Raw genomic sequence first — 21,564 nt, 5'->3', positions numbered from 1 at the left:
AACAAATGTTCTAAAACACTATAATATTGTTCGCCAACTTTGAAAAATAAGGGAAATAATGTTCAATTCAAAGAATTATGTTGAAGGGACTACCAGAGTAAACCAAAAAAAAAAAAAAAAAAAAGCTAACTCACATAGACATACCACCAACGAGGTAAATTTTACTCTATGTAAATTTAAAAACCAATTTAAAATGAAATAAAATATTTGACTTTTGAGTTAACAAATACACACAATAAAATGCATTTTTATTTCTCATAACTTTATTAATACCTATATTAATGAATAAGAAAACATGCAATACAGAACAATTAATACCATTTGCCACTGGACTACATACTGCCATCCTGGGCCATACAATATCCAACCTTCTCACTTCCAAAGCATGGCTAGAGCAGCTTTGGGATACTGTTCACTTTCAGATGCTGTATGATGTCACAGGGGAGGAATCTTCCCAAAATACAAACATAAATACATATTTCATAAAATTCCAAGTATTTTAAACAGGGATAGCATAAATTTTACACATTTTATTTCTAAAACTATCACATACAATCACTAAATAATTGCCTTCATTTTTTTTATTTGTGCACACACGTTTTTCTGAGTAGCCTTTGCATTACTAAATTTGCTGTTATCAACTTGCACTGCTTTTAAAAATCACATTTACTGAAAGCACATGGGTTGTTAGTGTAAGAAAGCTACTAAGAATGAATGTTTAAGGCCTCTGCATAAAATTGCTCTGGTGTGGTAATTGGCACATAATTTACAAAGGTTCCTGTCTAAATACGGTTCAGCTTCCCTTGCTCCCATGATTACTAAGGCAATTGTGCCAATTGGAAATAGCCAAAATAGTCTCTAATGATTGTGATAAAAACTTTATCTAAACATAAGTATAAATTTGGCTGGAAACAAATATGAAAAAAGAAAAATGAAATGATAATTAGACTAGAAAATATAAATCAGAAGAATGTAAGAAAAAAGAAAAATGTAAATAACTAGCTGTTTATAAATGTATGTAAGGAGATATATGCACATTCGGTCTTAATCTAAACAACAGCAACAAAAACCTAATGTTGAAATGTACAGATGGGTAAAACTTACTCAATTTTCCCATGACTGAAAAGGATTTTTTTTTTGCATATGGCATGATTACATTTTAAGGACTGCACAATTTGTGATTTTTTAGTCTTTTTAAAATCTATTTTAATAAAAATGTGTGACAAATATTACTTTGGGAAGGCAGAGGTTCTTCATAACTGTCACCAATACACAATAGCACTAATCATTTAACAACAATTTTTTCTAACCAAATTTACGTTACCAAAAATAAAATGTTAAATAACTAAACAAGACTACACAAAATGTACTCTCTAAATTTATTACATTGTTTGCATCATATATGTTTGTTTTTAATACACCCACATAATTTTAGCTAAAAATTGAAGGTAAAATTCAAGAAAAAATGTGTATGCACTTAGAATATAAGATACACGATGTCTGAATACATACTTACAAATGCGATATATTAATGCTATAGCTAGTAAATTAATAATCACATGTAATTGAACATGGCCATGAAATTGAATAACCAATCTCTCTGAACATATTATTATCATACTTGCCATTCAATTTGAAGTTCTAATTTTAAACTAAATCAAATCTTTCTTTTCTCAAGGGAAATATTTTTGATTGGTGGTAAAATACAACTTTTTGTAATTCTAGGAATAAATTTTTTCCACATCACAAAAGCCACCTGTGAGCTTTGTCAACCTATAGCTCTGTCCATCCACTCAAAGAAAGAATCTGCAATGTGGTGAGAAAGATGTCATCAGATCTGAAGCCTTGGAAGTCACAGGTTGCCAAGGCCAGACCTAGTGGAAGCTTAAAAAGAGAATGCATAGGGGAGAATAACTGGGCTAACACCCCTTGCTTCTTTGGCTACTTACAGCCTGCTTCCATTCAAAGCCTTTCTGGTACAAACCCAGAAAAGGGAGCCCAGGCTTTTAATATTCTAAACACAATCCAAGTCTGACTATATAATCAGAATCAGAAAGGGCAATAAAAGCATATTTGTTCATTCCTATATCACTAGGAAAGGTATCAAACTTCAACAATTTTTGCATATGAGGGTTTAAGAGCTACCCTTATATATCAATAAATCACATTATCAGAAAAAAAATTTCCCACAAATCTATCTTTGATTCCTATTCTGATTTTCAATAACATAGTAACCTTTCATATTATTTAATAATTTTTCAGTTTCTAGTTTTTATCTTCTTTATATTTATTCGTATGTGTATAGACCTAAAATTTAGAGAGGGATAATGTAGAAATAACTAAAATCAAAGAAAAAATTCTCACATTATCTTTGTAAGATTTTAGAAAAAAATATTCTGAAGTCTACTGGAAGCTCTGATTTTGTCATTCTGGGTTTCTTTATCATACCCAGTTTTAAAATCTTCATTATCAACAATATCAATAATAATATTAACACATATACATAGTTATATTTCAATAAACTTTCAAACATCATCAGTCCTTTAGCATTCACATATACCTGAAGTACCAGTATGCTTCAAATCCCTTTAACCATTAACAAACACAACAGAGAAAAATATATTAATAATATTAATTATTTTGAAGTTTCACTAACTAAACTCTTGTAGTGAAAAGTTAAGATGATAGTCTACGCACTGACTCAAATATGATTTAAAGAGCTTCACAATGGGAACAATATATTCTCAAAACGCTACGTAACCTGCTGGGCACAAGAAGAGAAGCTTTCTCAACATTCAGTGGAAACCTTAACCAGTAAAATTATACAGTTACCACAATTTATATTACAACATTTACACACAGTTTAATCATAAATTACATATCTTCAAGTTACACATTACAAAGTCTACATATAATTTAATCAACAAGAAATAGCTCTCCCCAACCCTGCCCCAATTAAAACACCAATTGTCTCCTGGTTTAGTGTAATACTGAAACAAGACATTTTCTCGGTTTTGCTATAGAGGAAAATTAAGTTGGTGATGTTTCTGGAAACTGGTGAAATGTGCACATAGAAGATCATGGCCAGTTAAGAGGACAAAAAAGAAAATAAAGAACAGTCAACCGAAGGAAACTAATGTTCCCTAGGAATACTACTGTATTCTTTGCTTATAAGAACATATTTCATTTTCATATGAGATTTTGCTGGGGTTGTTTTTTGTATGTTATTGGGGTATTTTTTATTTACCCCAAAAAGCAGTCATGAACCTCATTTCTCCCTCTGCACATCCCTTTAAAATTCTATACTGTAACACCATTGATGTAGATTTGTAATTGCATCTCTTAAAAAGTTCCTTCCTGACTAATCCTGTTATTAGTGGTTTTCTTCAGTAAGTTGAGCTAGAATGAGTAAAAACCCTTAGTCTATAGGTTTAGTATGTAGTTTTATCTACAGTCATATTAATTATTTTATTTTATTTTATTTTATTTATTTTATTTTTACTGAACAGTTTTTGGTATCAGCCTATGCTGTTGTCACAGTAACATTTAAATCTTCCTGATATTCTCTAAAAAAAAGAAGTTTACAGTCATAACTGTAAATGAATCATATATTAAATTCATCCACTTTCCTTGTGATTTTCTAGGCTGCTATACAAATTCCAGAAGATAAAAGACCCAATTAATAATGGAATACAGGCTTAAAATCACAGATACAATATGATTTCTGACGCACTTTATGCTAAATTACAAAAGTAAATTTAAGGAAAAGGAGGCCCTTTTTAGCAAATAGTTGCCTAATTTGGGCACAGTTATTGCACTTCAGTGTCTCGAACTCTACTAAAGAGTAGAGAATAGGTTATGGGCATAAATATGTACATTCTATATATATATTATTTACTGAAAATATATATACAAGTTCTATAAATAATATATTATTGAAAATAAAGGTAGAATACATAAAAAAGACAGAGAAAAAATATGAGAGATATTTACACTCCCTACTGTGCATTTCATACGAACACTAATAACAATAAACTGGAGACAAACAACAAAAAACAACCAAAAAGACAAATGAAAATGTTACTATACTTATACTTTCTAATGTTATCTAAGAAAAAGTTTAAAGGTACTCTTGAAAACTTAGATATTTGCTAGTTTTCCATTTGTTACCTACTAGGTCTACAAATATCAGAATAGAAAATATCAGTAATATTGCACATTTTGGAAAAAATAAATTTTAAAAAATTGCGGTGGTGCATCAGAAATAATATACATTAATATTAATATCTATCATAATAAGCCTTTCTATACAAAGGGGTGTGAATTTTTCAATTTATTTTTTAATACACATTCTGAATTAACCAAATTGTAAATTTATTTTGTAATTTTTGACTAAGGGTCTAGCTCTAGAGTTTATTCAGTTATTTGTTTCTATTTACATACTTATTTACAAACCTAGTAATTTGAAATATTTACTGAAACTGGATTTTAAGTTTTGGTTATATACATCTTATTGAAAAATGTGAATTAACCATTGTAGCTTTATAAGGGATGTTCTTCCATAATGGGAGAATCACCCCTAGAAGGTCTGGCCTGTTGGCCTGGAGTGATGGTTTTCAAGGGAATTACTTTAATTGAATCATCACTAAGATAAAGTCTTTCAGACATAGTGTAAAACTGAGATCTTGTACTACCCTGCACTCCCTGATCAAGAGAAAGTAGTCCTTGCCCCCAATGTTGCTGCAAATCTGTTGGTGGCTCTGCCAGGCTATGATGGAGGGCAGCAGCCTGTGGCAGAGGAGGGCTGTGGTGGATTGCAACTGCCTGTGCCAGGGGAGGGCTGTAGCTGAGGGCTGAGGCCTGTGCTGGTGGGGGACTGTGGCGAAGAGCAGTAGCCTGTGCTAGAGGAGAACTGTGATGGAGAGCAGAGCCCTGTGCTGGTGGAGGACTGTGGCAGAGTGTGATAGCCTGGGTCACTGGAGGACTGTGGCAGAGAGCAATGGTCTGTGTCACTGGAGGGCTGCAGCAGTGAGCAGAGGCCTGTGTATGCGAAGGGCTGACATGGGTCAGAGAAGTTGGCATCCAGCAGGCATCAGAATGACCCAAGATAAGGCATTCTTGAGTGCAGTTGTCAGAGGCCTCTTCTACAGTTGGTTGAACAGTTATTTCTGCAGCTGTTAGGATGAGAAAGAAATGATAAAATTTATATTTCAAAGATATATTTTATTGACTACTTCAGACCAATATATTGTCATAGGAAGTTAAAAATCTCTCTATAAACACATCAGAGACTTCCAATATTTTAAAATTGGGACTTGATTCGTCAATAACTAATTCCTAGAGAAACAGAAATAACCAGAAGTGGGTAGATGGGAACTCCTTTTAATAATTAGGATGCTTTGGAATACTCTCCCAAATGTAGATATTTTAATTGCATTTGTGACTATAAATGGAAACTATGGTGGTCGTTGATCCATACATAAAAGTAGGTTGAAATATGGCTCCTAACTAACACAAAGAAAGAATGTGAGTAAAATGAATGGGAAATCCAGTCATAAACATATAGTGAACTAACCAATTATAGCTAACCATTTGATTACAAAACTAATTAATTAATATGAAAATGAATCTGAGAATAAATTAGATTAATTTGGAAAAAAAGTTTATTAAACTATAAGATGTCTTTTGGTTTCAAGAATGAACTATAGCTACAATTATTTCAAGAATAATTATTTTGTATATTCCTCACTTTCTGAAATCATGAAAAATCAGTGTAGCAACATAATAAACTATAAATATTAACTACTTAGAATTAAACTATAATACCTTTGACATATGAAAAAACATGGCGGAGTGAGAGATATCTTCGATCTCTCCCCTTGAAACGACAATAAGATGAACATCTAAAACTGAACGAAAAAAACAAACTACACTTGAGCATGTCTGAGGGTGGGATGAGCGCATAAGACCTACCACAGGATAGAACCACGGACGTAGACTGGTGGACTGGGACAAATAAAGAAGCTGCCTCTCGCAGACACAAGAGATCCTTGTAGGAGGAGAGGGAGAAGTGAAGGTGCGGTGACATCCCTGATCAGCACTGCCTGGAACAGCCAGGACTCGGCAGCTGGCAACCGGGCCCATTCATCAGGGTGGACAGCAGAGAGGCAGAACTGGACAGCAGAAGAATAATAGTGGATTTCCAACAGCCCCGGTTCCAAAGCCAAGTCTGGGCTGCAGTCCCCAGCCTCAAACCCAGAAGGCCCGTCCCCCGATACCCTCCAAGATTCAGCACCACGGAGCTCCAGGGCAATCTGAGTGAATGCTGCCAAGACGGAGGCTACCTCTTGAAACCTCTGGAGCTCCCTGCAGGAGGAGGGGGAGGGAAGAAGGAGCGGGGAGTTCCTGCTGCAAGTTCCCTGAACAGTCGAGCCTGGGAGGGTTGTGGGCTCCCCATGGCTTGTTGGCTGCAAAGCCCAGTCATCAGGGCAGAGAGTGCAGAAGCAGCAGGCAGAGAAACAACGAATGATTCTTACCAACTGTGGTTGCGAAACCAAGGCTGAGCTGCAGCGCCCCCAACTGCCCAGAGGGACCCTCCTCCCATGTACTCTGAGACTGATCACTGCGTAGCCCAAGGGGAATCTGAGCAAATGCTACTGAAACTGTTAGGGATCTAAGAGGCTTACATACCACCTACTGGAAACCAAAATAAGAACGCCTTCTTTGCAGCAGGCTAAAGAGAGACTTTATGTAATAAATCTTCTTTCTGGAAATACAACAGAATACACTTCCATTAATCCCCAGTGGAAAACAGTCCATTAATCACCATGAACAACCAAGGCGACAAGGCATTTCAGAAAGAAAGAAAACATTTTCCAGAAAATGAGCTTACAGGCACAGAAATATGCAACTTAAGTGACAGAGAATTCAAGATGGTACTTCTGAAAAAATGCAGTGAGTTCCAAAACGAATCATATCAACAATTTCAGAAATTGCAAAAACAATTTCTCATGAGCAGAGCGAGGAGATTGAAACCCTCAAAAAGAACCAAGTAGAACTTCTGGAGATAAAAAACACACCCACACACACTGAAAGAGTTGAAAAATGAAAAAGCAAGCTTGGGAAACAGAGTCAACCAAATGGAGGAAAGGATCAGCGATATTGAAAACAGAAATCTGGATAGAAATCAGAAGGAAGAAGAGAGAATCCAAAGAATAAAAAAATAATGAAAGAGAAATACAAGAACTAGCTGATACCATCAGGAGAAGAAACATAGGAATCATGGGCATTACCAAAGGAGGTAAAAAAGGAGCAAGGACTAGAAAGAATTTTCCAACAAATAGTGGATGAGAATTTCCCAAATCTAGGAAATGAGCTGGAACTTGGAATTCAAGAAGTCAACAGAACACCTAAATATCTCAACCTAAAAAGGCCTTCACCAAGACAAATTGTATTAAAGTTATCAAAAATAAATGACAAAGATGGAATTCTCAGGGCAGCCGGGGAGAAGAAAATGGTAACGCATAATGAAAACCCATTAGATTATCATCGGACTTCTCAGAGCAGTCCTTACAAGCCAGGAAGGAATGGAATCAAATATTTAAACTATTAAGGGAAAGGAATTACCAGCCTAGAAGAATGTGTCCGGCTAAGCTCTCCTTCAGATATGAAGGAGAAATTAAGACCTTTTCAGACATACAAATATTGAGGGAATTCTCCACTACCAGGCCTGCACTACAGGGAATTCTGAAAGGGATCAGCAAATCTAAAACAAAACAACAACAACAACAACAACAACAACAAAACAACAGCAACAACGGCAAAATACATAATTAGGAGTAAAGTGACTATCAGGCAAATAGAAACAGAGGAGTGCAACTCTTACTAAGAACAGAACATTATAAGCTTAAATAATGAGAGAATTGCTATAGCAAAACAGTAATGAACGTTCAGCATACATAGCAACAAACAGAGATAACGATGACTGAAAAGGGGAGGGTGCAAAGATCCAAATTCTCAAAGGGGAAAGGAGATACGACACACACAGAATAAAATGGACGACTATACATATCTATATCTATATCTATATCTATATCTATATCTATATCTATATCTATATCTATATCTATATCTATCTATCTACACACACACACACACATATATCTTTTTCATATTTGTAATGGTAACCACACACCATAGAGTCAGAACTGAAGTATAAAACATAAAACAAGAAGAATCAGAGGCAAAACGCACAAAAGCCCACCAAAATAAAGAAAATGGAAACACAGGGACAAAGAGGCAGTGGAAACACCAAGCTACCACAAAGCAAAAGGTAAAATGGCTATAAGAAGAACTCGTATTTCAATGATCACCCTAAATGTAAATGGACTGAGCTTACCAGTAAAAAGGCACGGAGTTATAGATTGGATCAAAAGACAAAACCCAACCATATGCTGCCTCCAGAAGACACATCTCAGCTCCAAAGACAAATATAGACTCAAAGTAAAAGGGTGGAAAATAATATTTCAAGAAAATGACATTCAGAGAAAAGTGGGAGTAGCGGCACTATTAACAGACGAAATAGACTTCAAAATAAAAAAAAAAAGATAAAGAAAGATGTTGAGGGACACTTCATCATGATAAAGGGAAACATGCACCAAGAAGACATAGCATTCATTAATATCTATGCTTCCAATCAGAAAGCCCCAAAATATATAAAGCAATTACTAACAGAACTAAAGGGAGAAACAGACCAAAACATTATCGTAGTAGGGGACATAAATACCTTGCTGTTGGATGTGGATAGATCATCCAAACAGAAAATTAATAAGAAAATAACATCCTTAAAGGATACGACTGACATATACAGAGTCTTACATTTCAAAACAGCTACTTATACATTCTTCTCTAGTGCACATAGAATATTCTCAAGAATCAATTACATACTGGGAAACAGAAAGAGCCTCAGCTTATATGAGTGTTAAAATCACACCAACCATATTCTCTGATCATAATGTTTGAAACTAGAGATCAACTGCAAAAAAAAAAAAATCAGGAAGAACTACAAATACATGGAGATTAAACAACTTGCTACTGAAGAATACCTGGGTCAGGGAAGAAATAAAAAGAGAGATCAAGAGATACATAGAAACAAATGATCATGATAGTAGAACATATCACAACGTCAGGACACGACAAAGCAGTCATAAGGGGAAAGTTTATATCATTACAGGCCTATCTCCAAAAACAAGAAGGAGCCCAAATAAACAACCTAATGCTTCATCTTGAAAAACTAGAAAAAGAAGAACAAGTGAGGCGTTAAGTCAGCAGTAGGAAAGAAATCATCAAAATTAGAGCAGAAATAAATGGAATTGAAGACAAAACAAAACAAAAGCAATAGAAAAATAAATATAACAAAGAGCCGGTTCTTTGAGAAGGGTAATAGAATTGACAAACCCCTGTCTAGATTCACTAAAGACAAAAGAGAAAGGACACAAATAAACAAAATCAGGGATGAAAGAGGGGAAATTACAACTGACATCGCAGAAATACAAAGGATCAGACAAGAATGCTATGAGAAAGTATATAACACCAAAATTAATAACCTTGAAGAAATAGACCCATAATTAGAAATATAGAACCTTCCTAGACTGAATCAAGGAGATCTAGAAAACCTAAATAGACCGATCTGCAGTATGGAAATAAAATATGAATTTTCAAGCCTTTTTGGTAAATACCCAGTAGAGGGATTGCTGGATCATCTGGTAGATCATTTCTTAGTTTTTTTGAGGAACTTCCATACTGTTTTTCATAGTGGCTGTAAGGCCAATATTAATCTGATACCAAACCCTATAAAGATAACACAAGAAAAAAATTAAAACTACTGACCAATATCTCTCATGAACAAAGATGTGAAACTACTAAATAAGATACTAGCGAACCAAATACAGTAACATATTAAAAAGATTACATACCACAATCAAGTTGTTTTCATCCCAGAGGCTCAGGGATGTTTCAACATATGCAAATCAATTAATATGTTATACCACATAAACAAATTCAAAAATAAGAATCATATGATCCTCTCAATAGATGCGGAAAAAGCCTTCGACAAGATACAGCATCCATTCATGTTCAAAACTCTCAACAAAATTGGTATAGAAGGAAAGAACTTTAACATAATAAAGACCATACAAGACAAAGTCTCAATCAACATTACTCTTAATGGTGAAAAGCCAAAAGTCTTCCCTCTAAGATCAAGAACAAGGCAAGACTGTCCACTATCACCACTGCTATTCAACATAATATTGGAGATCCTAGTGAGTACAATCAGACAAAAGAAAGATATAAAAGGCATCCAAAAAGGAAACAAAGAAGTCAAACTGTCACTATTTGCAGATGACATGATTCTCTATATAGAAAACCCTACAGACTCCACAAGAACACTACTGGAAACAATGAACAAATATAGTAAAGTTTCTAGATACGAAATCGACGTTCTAAGATCCATAGCATTACTATACTCTAATAATGAAGTGTCAAAAAAAGTGGAAAAATAATTTCTTTTGCAATTGCAAAAGAAAGAATAAAATACCTAGGAATAAATTTAACAAAACACATGAAGGACCTATATAAAGAACACTACAATACCCCATTAAAAGAAATTAGAGAAGATACATAGAAATGGAAAGATATTCCATGTTCTTGTATTGGAAGAATCAAAATAGTTAAAAGGACCATTTTATCTAAAGCATTATACAGATTTAATACAATCCCCGTCAAAATCCCATCAGCATTTTTTAAAGAAATAGAACAAAAAAATCATCAGATTTGTATGGAAGCACAAAAAGACCCCAAATTGCCATAGCCATCCTGAGAATAAAGAATGAAGCTGGAGGTCTCACTCTGCCTGACTTCAAATTATACTAAAAAGCGACAGTAATCAAAATGGCAGGGTATGGCCAGCAAAACAGACACATGGACAAGTGGAACAGAATCGAGAATCCAGAAGTAAATCCATATTTATATGGGCAAATAACTTTTGACAAAAAAAAAGCCAAGAACATACAGTGGAGAAAAGAAAGCCTCTTCAATAAATAGTGCTGGGAAAACTGGAAGACCATCTGCAAAAGAATGAAATCAGACTGTTGTCTATCACCACACACCAAAATTAACTCAAAATGGATTAAGAACCTGAATATGAGACCTAAAACCATAAAATGCATAGAAGAAAACAGGAACAAAACTTAAGGACCTTGGTCTGAAAGAGGATTTTATGAATTTGACCTCAAAAACAAGGGAAGTAAAAGCTAAAATAAACTGATGGGACTACATCAAACTAATACACTTCTGCTCAGCAAAAGAAATCATCAACGAGGTAAAGAAAAAACCATCTCGATAAAAAAATATATTTTCAGGCAATGCCTCTGATAAGGGCCTAATATCTAAAAATATATAAAGAACTCATATGACTCAATAACAACAACAACAAAAAAACGATCTAATCGAAAAATAGACAGAGGACTTGAACAGACACGTTTGCCTAGGGGTCATACAAATGACCTACAAACATATGAAAAGATGCTCGACAACACTAGCTATTAGGGAAATGCAAATCAAAACCACATTGTGATACCATTTCACACCCGTTAGAATAGCTATCATCAACAGGACAAGTAATCACAAATGTTGGAGAGCATACCGAGAAAAAGAAATCCTCATACACTGCTGGTGGGACTGCAGATTGTTACAGCCACTATGGAAAGCAGTATGGAGGTTCCTCAAAATACTAAGAATTGCTCTACCAGATGATCCAGCAATCCCTCTCCTGGGTATCTACCCCAAAGACTTGAAAATCCATATCCAAAAAGATATTTGCACACCGATATTCTTGGCAACATTATTCACGGCGGCCAGGACTGGAAATATCTGGAGTGTCGTATGATAGATGATTGGTTAAATAGGCCGTGGCACATATATACAATGCAATATTACTCAGCCATTAGAGGAAATGAAATACTGCCATTTTAGATAACATGGATGGATCTCGAGAGAATCATGCTAAGTAAAATAAGCCAGACTGAAAAAGCTGCAAACCACATGGTATCATTTATATGTGGGATATAAACCTAAAAGCAACAAATGATCAGGACAAACAGAGTCTCAGGGACATGGAAAATGAACTAGTGGTTACCAGAGGGTAGGGGGTAGAGGAGGACAGGAGAGGTAGATGGGATAAAGGGGGTCAAATATAGGGGAGTCTGTGGAGGGTGAAGTGGGTAAAGGGGACCAAATTCATGGTAGCCGAAGGAAAATGTACTTTGTTTGGTAATCACACAATGGTATATATAGGTGTCAAATTATAATATACACCAGAAATTTATATAATTGTATTAAGCAATGTTATCTCAATAAACTCATTTTTTTAGAAAATGACAAAAACTATAATACTTTTTAAAATTGCCTTATAGTTTTTTCTGTAAAGTTTTCAAATGCTAATATGCATTAAATATAAATACCATATAGACTAGGAAAATAAAAATAGAGTAACTATATGAATGTTAAAGGTTACTTTCAAACAAGGAATGCTATTAAGTATAATGAAGGATATTACATAATGATAAAAAGGTCAATTTTCTAAGAAGACATAATACTAAAAATTAGAAGTTCATGATCCTATAAATCTTCAACAGGATGTAGAGTTTAGGTACTGTTATTATCCCATTACAAGTAAAACTAAAGAATGGGACATGTAAGAACTAACTCTCATTAAGACTAATTTTCTCCTTTAGGTAACCATTTACTTTACTTCATTTATGGGAACTTAAGAATGTCTCTATGAGAGTAGCATTTAAAATATCTTATAATTTTACACAAGTACATCTGAGAAATATCTGGAAAAGTAGAGTTTTATGTATTTTGGGTGATATTAAATCATAAAAGTATGCATGGAAATAAATGAATGCACATATAACTATACTTCAAAACAAAATTTAATTTCCTGTTCATCAGAAGAGCAACCGAATTGGCAGCCTTAAATTTTACAACAAAATAATACATCATAGTTTAACATTGAGTAATTTGCCTACTTATAATAAGAAAATTGATACAAAGTCATTTTCACTGAAAGTAGAAATGATTTATACAAATTCTTTTTAATTAGCTTTATTGAGATAGAATTCACCCATTTAAAGTGAACAATTTAATAGTTTTCAGTATATTCACAGAGTTGTGCAACTATTATCACCATCAATTTTAGAATATCCTTATCATCCTAAAAATGAACCTGGTATATATTAGCAGTCACAGCTCATTTTTCCCCAAACTCCAGAGCCCTAAGTAACCATTAATCTACCGTTTTCTTGTGTGTATTTGCCTATTCTAGACATATAATATAAATGAAATCTTTCAACTGAAGTGTTTCATAATCGGCTTGCTTCATTTAGCATGTTTTTAAGGTTCATCCATGTTGTAGTATCAGTACTTCATTTTTTTTTCATTGCTCAAGATTATACTTTGTATGGATATAACACATTTTATTTATCCATTCATCATTTGATGGACAGTTGGGTTGTTTACAGATTTCGACAATCATAAATAATGCCGTTGCAAACATTTTCATAAAAGTTTCTCTGTAGACACAATTATTCAATCCTCATCGGACTATAGCCAGGTTTGATATCGCTAGGTCATATGGTAACTCTGTTGAACTTGTGACTTTTCCAAATTGGCTGCACACTTTTACATTACTATCAGCAATACTTGAAGGTTTCAGTTCTTGACTCATTTTCTGCAAAAATTCAGCTTTGATTTTGAGGGGGATTATATTGAATCTGAAGATTAATTAGTAAAATATACACTTAAACAACATTAAGTCTTCTGATCTTTGAACATGGGATGTCTTTACATTTAGTTATATCTTTATCTTTAATTTCTTTCTAACAACAATAAACAACAAACAAACAAATAAATAAATACAGAACAAAAAAATGATCCGGTCAAAAGCTGGGCAGAGGATGGGAACAGACACTTCTCCCTAGAGGACATACAATGACCAACAAATATTTGAAAAGATATTCAACATTGCTAGCTCTTAGGGAAATTAGAAACAAAACCACAATGAGATGTCATCTCACACTTGTTAGAATAGCTATAATCAACAGGACAAGTAATAACAAATGATGGAGAGGATGCCGAGAAAAGAAATCTTCATACACTGCTAGGGGGACTGCAAATTGATACAGCCACTATGAAAAACAGTATGAAAGTTCCTCAAAAAACTAAGAATTGATCTACCAGATGATCCAGCAATCCCTCTACTGGGTATTTACCAAAAAGGCTTGAAAATTCATATTTTATTTCCATACTGCAGATCGGTCTATTTAGGTTTTCTAGATCTCCTTGATTCAGTCTAGGAAGGTTCTATATTTCTAAATACGGGTCTATTTCTTCTAGGTTATTAATTTTGGTGTTATATACTTTCTCGTAGTATCCTTGTCTGATCCTTTGTATTTCTGCGATGTCAGTTGTAATTTCCCCTCTTTCATCCCTGATTTTGTTTATTTGTGTCCTTTCTCTTTTGTCTTTAGTGAATCTAGACAGGGGTTTGTCAATTCTATTACCCTTCTCAAAGAACCGGCTCTTTGTTATATTTATTTTTCTATTGCTTTTGTTTTGTTTTGTCTTCAATTCCATTTATTTCTGCTCTAATTTTGATGATTTCTTTCCTACTGCTGACTTAACGCCTCACTTGTTCTTCTTTTTCTAGTTTTTCAAGATGAAGCATTAGGTTGTTTATTTGGGCTCCTTCTTGTTTTTGGAGATAGGCCTGTAATGATATAAACTTTCCCCTTATGACTGCTTTGTCGTGTCCTGACGTTGTGATATGTTCTACTATCATGATCATTTGTTTCTATGTATCTCTTGATCTCTCTTTTTATTTCTTCCCTGACCCAGGTATTCTTCAGTAGCAAGTTGTTTAATCTCCATGTATTTGTAGTTCTTCCTGATTTTTTTTTTTTGCAGTTGATCTCTAGTTTCAAACATTATGATCAGAGAATATGGTTGGTGTGATTTTAACACTCATATAAGCTGAGGCTCTTTCTGTTTCCCAGTATGTAATTGATTCTTGAGAATATTCTATGTGCACTAGAGAAGAATGTATAAGTAGCTGTTTTGAAATGTAAGACTCTGTATATGTCAGTCGTATCCTTTAAGGATGTTATTTTCTTATTAATTTTCTGTTTGGATGATCTATCCACATCCAACAGCAAGGTATTTATGTCCCCTACTACGATAATGTTTTGGTCTGTTTCTCCCTTTAGTTCTGTTAGTAATTGCTTTATATATTTTGGGGCTTTCTGATTGGAAGCATAGATATTAATGAATGCTATGTCTTCTTGGTGCATGTTTCCCTTTATCATGATGAAGTGTCCCTCAACATCTTTCTTTATCTTTTTTTTTTTATTTTGAAGTCTATTTCGTCTGTTAATAGTGCCGCTACTCCCACTTTTCTCTGAATGTCATTTTCTTGAAATATTATTTTCCACCCTTTTACTTTGAGTCTATATTTGTCTTTGGAGCTGAGATGTGTCTTCTGGAGGCAGCATATGGTTGGGTTTTGTCTTTTGATCCAATCTATAACTCCGTGCCTTTTTACTGGTAAGCTCAGTCCATTTACATTTAGGGTGATCATTGAAATACGAGTTCTTCTTATAGCCATTTTACCTTTTGCTTTGTGGTAGCTTGGTGTTTCCACTGCCTCTTTGTCCCTGTGTTTCCATTTTCTTTATTTTGGTGGGCTTTTGTGCGTTTTGCCTCTGATTCTTCTTGTTTTATGTTTTATACTTCAGTTCTGACTCTATGGTGTGTGGTTACCATTACAAATATGAAAAAGATATATGTGTGTGTGTGTGTGTAGATAGATAGATATAGATATAGATATAGATATAGATATAGATATAGATATAGATATAGATATAGATATAGATATAGATATAGATATGTATAGTCGTCCATTTTATTCTGTGTGTGTCGTATCTCCTTTCCCCTTTGAGAATTTGGATCTTTGCACCCTCCCCTTTTCAGTCATCGTTATCTCTGTTTGTTGCTATGTATGCTGAACGTTCATTACTGTTTTGCTATAGCAATTCTCTCATTATTTAAGCTTATAATGTTCTGTTCTTAGTAAGAGTTGCACTCCTCTGTTTCTATTTGCCTGATAGTCACTTTACTCCTAATTATGTATTTTGCCGTTGTTGCTGTTGTTTTGTTGTTGTTGTTGTTGTTGTTGTTGTTTTGTTTTAGATTTGCTGATCCCTTTCAGAATTCCCTGTAGTGCAGGCCTGGTAGTGGAGAATTCCCTCAATATTTGTATGTCTGAAAAGGTCTTAATTTCTCCTTCATATCTGAAGGAGAGCTTAGCCGGACACATTCTTCTAGGCTGGTAATTCCTTTCCCTTAATAGTTTAAATATTTGATTCCATTCCTTCCTGGCTTGTAAGGACTGCTCTGAGAAGTCCGATGATAATCTAATGGGTTTTCATTATGCGTTACCATTTTCTTCTCCCCGGCTGCCCTGAGAATTCCATCTTTGTCATTTATTTTTGATAACTTTAATACAATTTGTCTTGGTGAAGGCCTTTTTAGGTTGAGATATTTAGGTGTTCTGTTGACTTCTTGAATTCCAAGTTCCAGCTCATTTCCTAGATTTGGGAAATTCTCATCCACTATTTGTTGGAAAATTCTTTCTAGTCCTTGCTCCTTTTTTACCTCCTTTGGTAATGCCCATGATTCCTATGTTTCTTCTCCTGATGGTATCAGCTAGTTCTTGTATTTCTCTTTCATTATTTTTTTATTCTTTGGATTCTCTCTTCTTCCTTCTGATTTCTATCCAGATTTCTGTTTTCAATATCGCTGATCCTTTCCTCCATTTGGTTGACTCTGTTTCCCAAGCTTGCTTTTTCATTTTTCAACTCTTTCAGTGTGTGTGGGTGTGTTTTTTATCTCCAGAAGTTCTACTTGGTTCTTTTTGAGGGTTTCAATCTCCTCGCTCTGCTCATGAGAAATTGTTTTTGCAATTTCTGAAATTGTTGATATGATTCGTTTTGGAACTCACTGCATTTTTTCAGAAGTACCATCTTGAATTCTCTGTCACTTAAGTTGCATATTTCTGTGCCTGTAAGCTCATTTTCTGGAAAATGTTTTCTTTCTTTCTGAAATGCCTTGTCGCCTTGGTTGTTCATGGTGATTAATGGACTGTTTTCCACTGGGGATTAATGGAAGTGTATTCTGTTGTATTTCCAGAAAGAAGATTTATTACATAAAGTCTCTCTTTAGCCTGCTGCAAAGAAGGCGTTCTTATTTTGGTTTCCAGTAGGTGGTATGTAAGCCTCTTAGATCCCTAACAGTTTCAGTAGCATTTGCTCAGATTCCCCTTGGGCTACGCAGTGATCAGTCTCAGAGTACATGGGAGGAGGGTCCCTCTGGGCAGTTGGGGGCGCTGCAGCTCAGCCTTGGTTTCGCAACCACAGTTGGTAAGAATCATTCGTTGTTTCTCTGCCTGCTGCTTCTGCACTCTCTGCCCTGATGACTGGGCTTTGCAGCCAACAAGCCATGGGGAGCCCACAACCCTCCCAGGCTCGACTGTTCAGGGAACTTGCAGCAGGAACTCCCCGCTCCTTCTTCCCTCCCCCTCCTCCTGCAGGGAGCTCCAGAGGTTTCAAGAGGTAGCCTCCGTCTTGGCAGCATTCACTCAGATTGCCCTGGAGCTCCGTGGTGCTGAATCTTGGAGGGTATCGGGGGACGGGCCTTCTGGGTTTGAGGCTGGGGACTGCAGCCCAGACTTGGCTTTGGAACCGGGGCTGTTGGAAATCCACTATTATTCTTCTGCTGTCCAGTTCTGCCTCTCTGCTGTCCACCCTGATGAATGGGCCCGGTTGCCAGCTGCCGAGTCCTGGCTGTTCCAGGCAGTGCTGATCAGGGATGTCACCGCACCTTCACTTCTCCCTCTCCTCCTACAAGGATCTCTTGTGTCTGCGAGAGGCAGCTTCTTTATTTGTCCCAGTCCACCACCTGTCCTCCAGATTTTTGACCCGTGCTAGTCCTATGCGCAGATCCTATGCTCAGAAGTGTTAGTTTGAAGTTTGAGTAATTTTTTTTTCATTTTTAGATGTTCAGCTTATTGTTGTTACAAGAGGTGAGATTCGAGGACGTGTCTCACTCTACCATATTTTCCCATAATCAGATTGTGTAATTTAATGTATAATTTTTTTTAAATTTTATTCAAGTCCAACTGATCTATTATTTTTATTATTTCCTGTGTTTTTGGTGTCATGTCCAAGAAATCCAGCCAAATCCAATGTCGCTATGTTTTTCTCATATGTTTTTTTTTCTAGGATTTTTATAGTCTTAGCACTTAAAGCCTTTGATGTATTTTGCATTCATTTTTGTGCGTGGTGTATTGTAAGGGTGCAACCTCATTCTTTTGCATTTGGGTTTGCAGTTTTCCCAGCACTATTCCTTTAGCTTCTTAATGGAAGTTATTCATCTTATTTTCAGAAGATCTATTTCTGCATATTTCAAAAGCATCTCATAAGATTTAGAAGTCTAATTTATTAAGAATTCCCATCTTCTGAATTCACTTGCTATCATTTTGCTTCTAATCAAGCATTAATATTACCAAGTTATATCAGTAATTTTCTACTACTCTTCATCCTTAAAAAAAAAATTAAGCATGCCAAGAATTGAATTCAAATGATATTTGGAATAGTAACATTACAGAATTCATGAAAATTTGAGAGATTAAGTAACAAATACAAAATTGAAAAAAACAATTAAAAATTCAAAAATTGAGATTTTTTTTTGAAAATTTCATTATGCATAAAAAATTGTAGTGTTTTTTTTTGTAGTTTGATAGATTTTTGGATTAAACTGGAAATTTGTTGACACAAAACCTTTTCGGTGGGAAAACAATACTTTACATAAAGTGCTTCTCAAAAATGTGGTGGAGTAATGCAATATTATTGTTCAAATAATATTTTACTGTAAAATATAAGTAACTCATGACATCTCTAGAGCTTCTCTCAGAAATTCTCCTTGACCATAACCCAAAATATCTTTTGCATTTTCTCACTTAACGATAATTGATTCATGATGAATAAAATAACCACATAAATACGAATTAAATAGAGCCTTTGTCAATTTGGTAGCAAAGTTTTGATAATAAATAACCAGAAACTTATTGATATTATTTGTCTTTAAAAAATTATCTTTTTTCCTTTAACTATTGTGCATTGCCATAGTTAGTAACATTAATTAAAAAAAATCTATTCATGAGCTACGGCAAGATAAAATTAATTATCCAGAGCTACCAAATGAAATTCTTACATACAGTTTGATGTACAAAAAATTTTTCACAATATGTATGTATGTGTGTACAACTTATAAAAGCTAAATATTTTTAATTTCAATAATTCAGGATATCTACAATAAAAATCCTAGTTTTAATCAAAACAACTTTTATAATAAACCTCACTGTTACATATCTAAGTACATAAAAATTCACCAACTACTAGTGAATCAACATTAAATAAATACACAAAAAAGTGTAATTAATATTCTAAGAGTTTCTATTTAAATTAGTGTTGCTAAAATATTCTTGTAAGTATATTTTCTTTAGTGGACGGTACAGTCTCCCTTAATATTATTGACATCATTTAATTAGCTTAACAAACTATTTTGAGACAAGCACAGATTAACTCAGTGCATTGTGAATTAGTGGAGTTAATATTAATTACACTTAAAACATTCTCTGAGGGCTTCCATATCTCAATAACATTTAACTTTGAAGAAATACATTTTTTTTTCCTAGGGAAATATATTATCCTAGGGCAGCTACAAAATACCCTGTGGATATCACAGTAGTCTTCAATAGGGAGAATGCGATATAGTCATTTTATCATGATGAAAGGCAATTTGAACTAAAGATATAATTTTAATATTAGTCAAAAATCTACCAATAAGCACATCAATTGAATATACTGGGTAAATGGAGTATACAGCAGGGCAATGAAAATACTTATTTGCAAAGAATATATTGCAGAGAAGACTGTATGGACATCTTTCTTCGGAAATCACTTGCAAGAGAACTGTTAATATCTGCAATTATTGAGAAAGAGTGAGAAAAATGCCAGCTTATTGAAATATATTTTTAATACAATGAAATGAAGACCACCGTTAGTGTATAATTCATATGCTTTGTCTCAGAGAGAAAATGTGCTGTATGAGGTTAAACAAATTCATTTAGACAATTTTTTTCTTCGTTCTAAATGCTTACATTTACTTGACCTTTAAATTGCTTTTGAGGACCATCTATTAACTCACATTTATTTAATTGGTTGATATATAATACATATTTCAAGAAATAGAGGAGCAAATCCCAGTCTTTCAAAATTCAGATATCAAGTTCACAGTTGTGATTAAATGTGCTCTGGTGATGTTCCCTATCATTCTCTAACCTTTACCAATTTGAGAACAAATGCATATTTTATAGACACTTTCCTTAGCGCTATCCCTAAGCTTAATTGAGTGTTCATTATACAGAAATTTCCCGTTAAATTGTTCCATTTAATGTATCTGTTAATATCTGATAGCAAATTTCACATGATAGAGGTCTTATAAGGGTCGTTTGATTAGTGTTCAAAGCTGAACTCTCATGAAAAAGAATAAGATATTGTAGTAAACTTACTTTGATCTCGCTTTCTCTTGCTCTTTCAGTAGCTTCCCAGTTGTACTACTTAAGGTTTTTAATGCTGTGCTTTTAGAGGAATAACTGATACATTTATTTCGGGTAAAAGAAAAATAAATAAAAATACTGTCCTGAATAATTCATTATTTGGTCTTCCCAAGTCAATAACTGAGAAATCTATGACTTACCTAATGGGTTGACAGTTTAGAGTTTGGTGTAATGTGGTCCAAATGCAGAATAAAGGTATTTGAAATATTCAGTCCAGATTTTAATGTTTTATTTAGAGTTTTGTGTGACATAAAGTTCTACTAATATTGTTGAAGATAATATGTTGCAAACTGATAGCTTCAATCTATTCATGTAAGGAAACTAACTAGAGCAGCAAAAGGATTCATTAGAAACAAATATCCTAAGATGAGTGATCCTATTTTCACCTGACATATCTCGAGCATCCACTGGGATTTGTTGAGAACAAATTGGGTGAAGTCATCATCACCAAGATAATAATTTGGGACATACACAGGTAGGCAAACATCTAAGAATTGATGGGGTTGAAAGTCTTACTATAAAAATACCATTAGAGTTAACTATCATATAGTTATAAATATAGATAAACTGCATCTTAATAAATTATAGTTATACTAAACAAGACCTTTAATCAATCCATGGTTCCATAAGCATATTTTAGTTCCAATTATTAAACTCTCCAGGGTTTTTATTCCTGTATACCATAAAGTCTAAATTAAATAAGTTATCTAGCTTAATGAAGAACAGATTTTAAATTAAGCAAATTCTTAATATTAACAATTTAGGATTGC

The 21,564-nt window shown here is 34.2% G+C and overlaps 1 protein-coding gene across 7 annotated transcripts in view; it reads right to left on the bottom strand.

Moving 5' to 3' along the window:
• Positions 1-262: 262 nt before the first annotated feature.
• PCDH11X (protocadherin 11 X-linked) overlaps positions 263-21,564 on the bottom strand; it is an 802,247-nt gene continuing 780,945 nt past the window's right edge. For all 7 annotated transcript variants that reach the window (XM_016146853.2, XM_036226751.1, XM_036226752.1 and 4 more), the window contains one exon: positions 263-5,174. In XM_016146853.2, the coding sequence (XP_016002339.2) occupies positions 4,543-5,174 (632 nt within the window). In that variant the 3' untranslated portion in view covers positions 263-4,542. The remainder of the gene's footprint in view (positions 5,175-21,564) is intronic.

Source organism: Rousettus aegyptiacus, unplaced genomic scaffold (assembly GCF_014176215.1).
Source record: "Rousettus aegyptiacus isolate mRouAeg1 unplaced genomic scaffold, mRouAeg1.p scaffold_m13_p_9, whole genome shotgun sequence".
In the NCBI taxonomy this organism is placed as follows: domain Eukaryota; kingdom Metazoa; phylum Chordata; class Mammalia; order Chiroptera; family Pteropodidae; genus Rousettus; species Rousettus aegyptiacus.
This window is presented reverse-complemented; position numbering and strand designations above follow the sequence as displayed.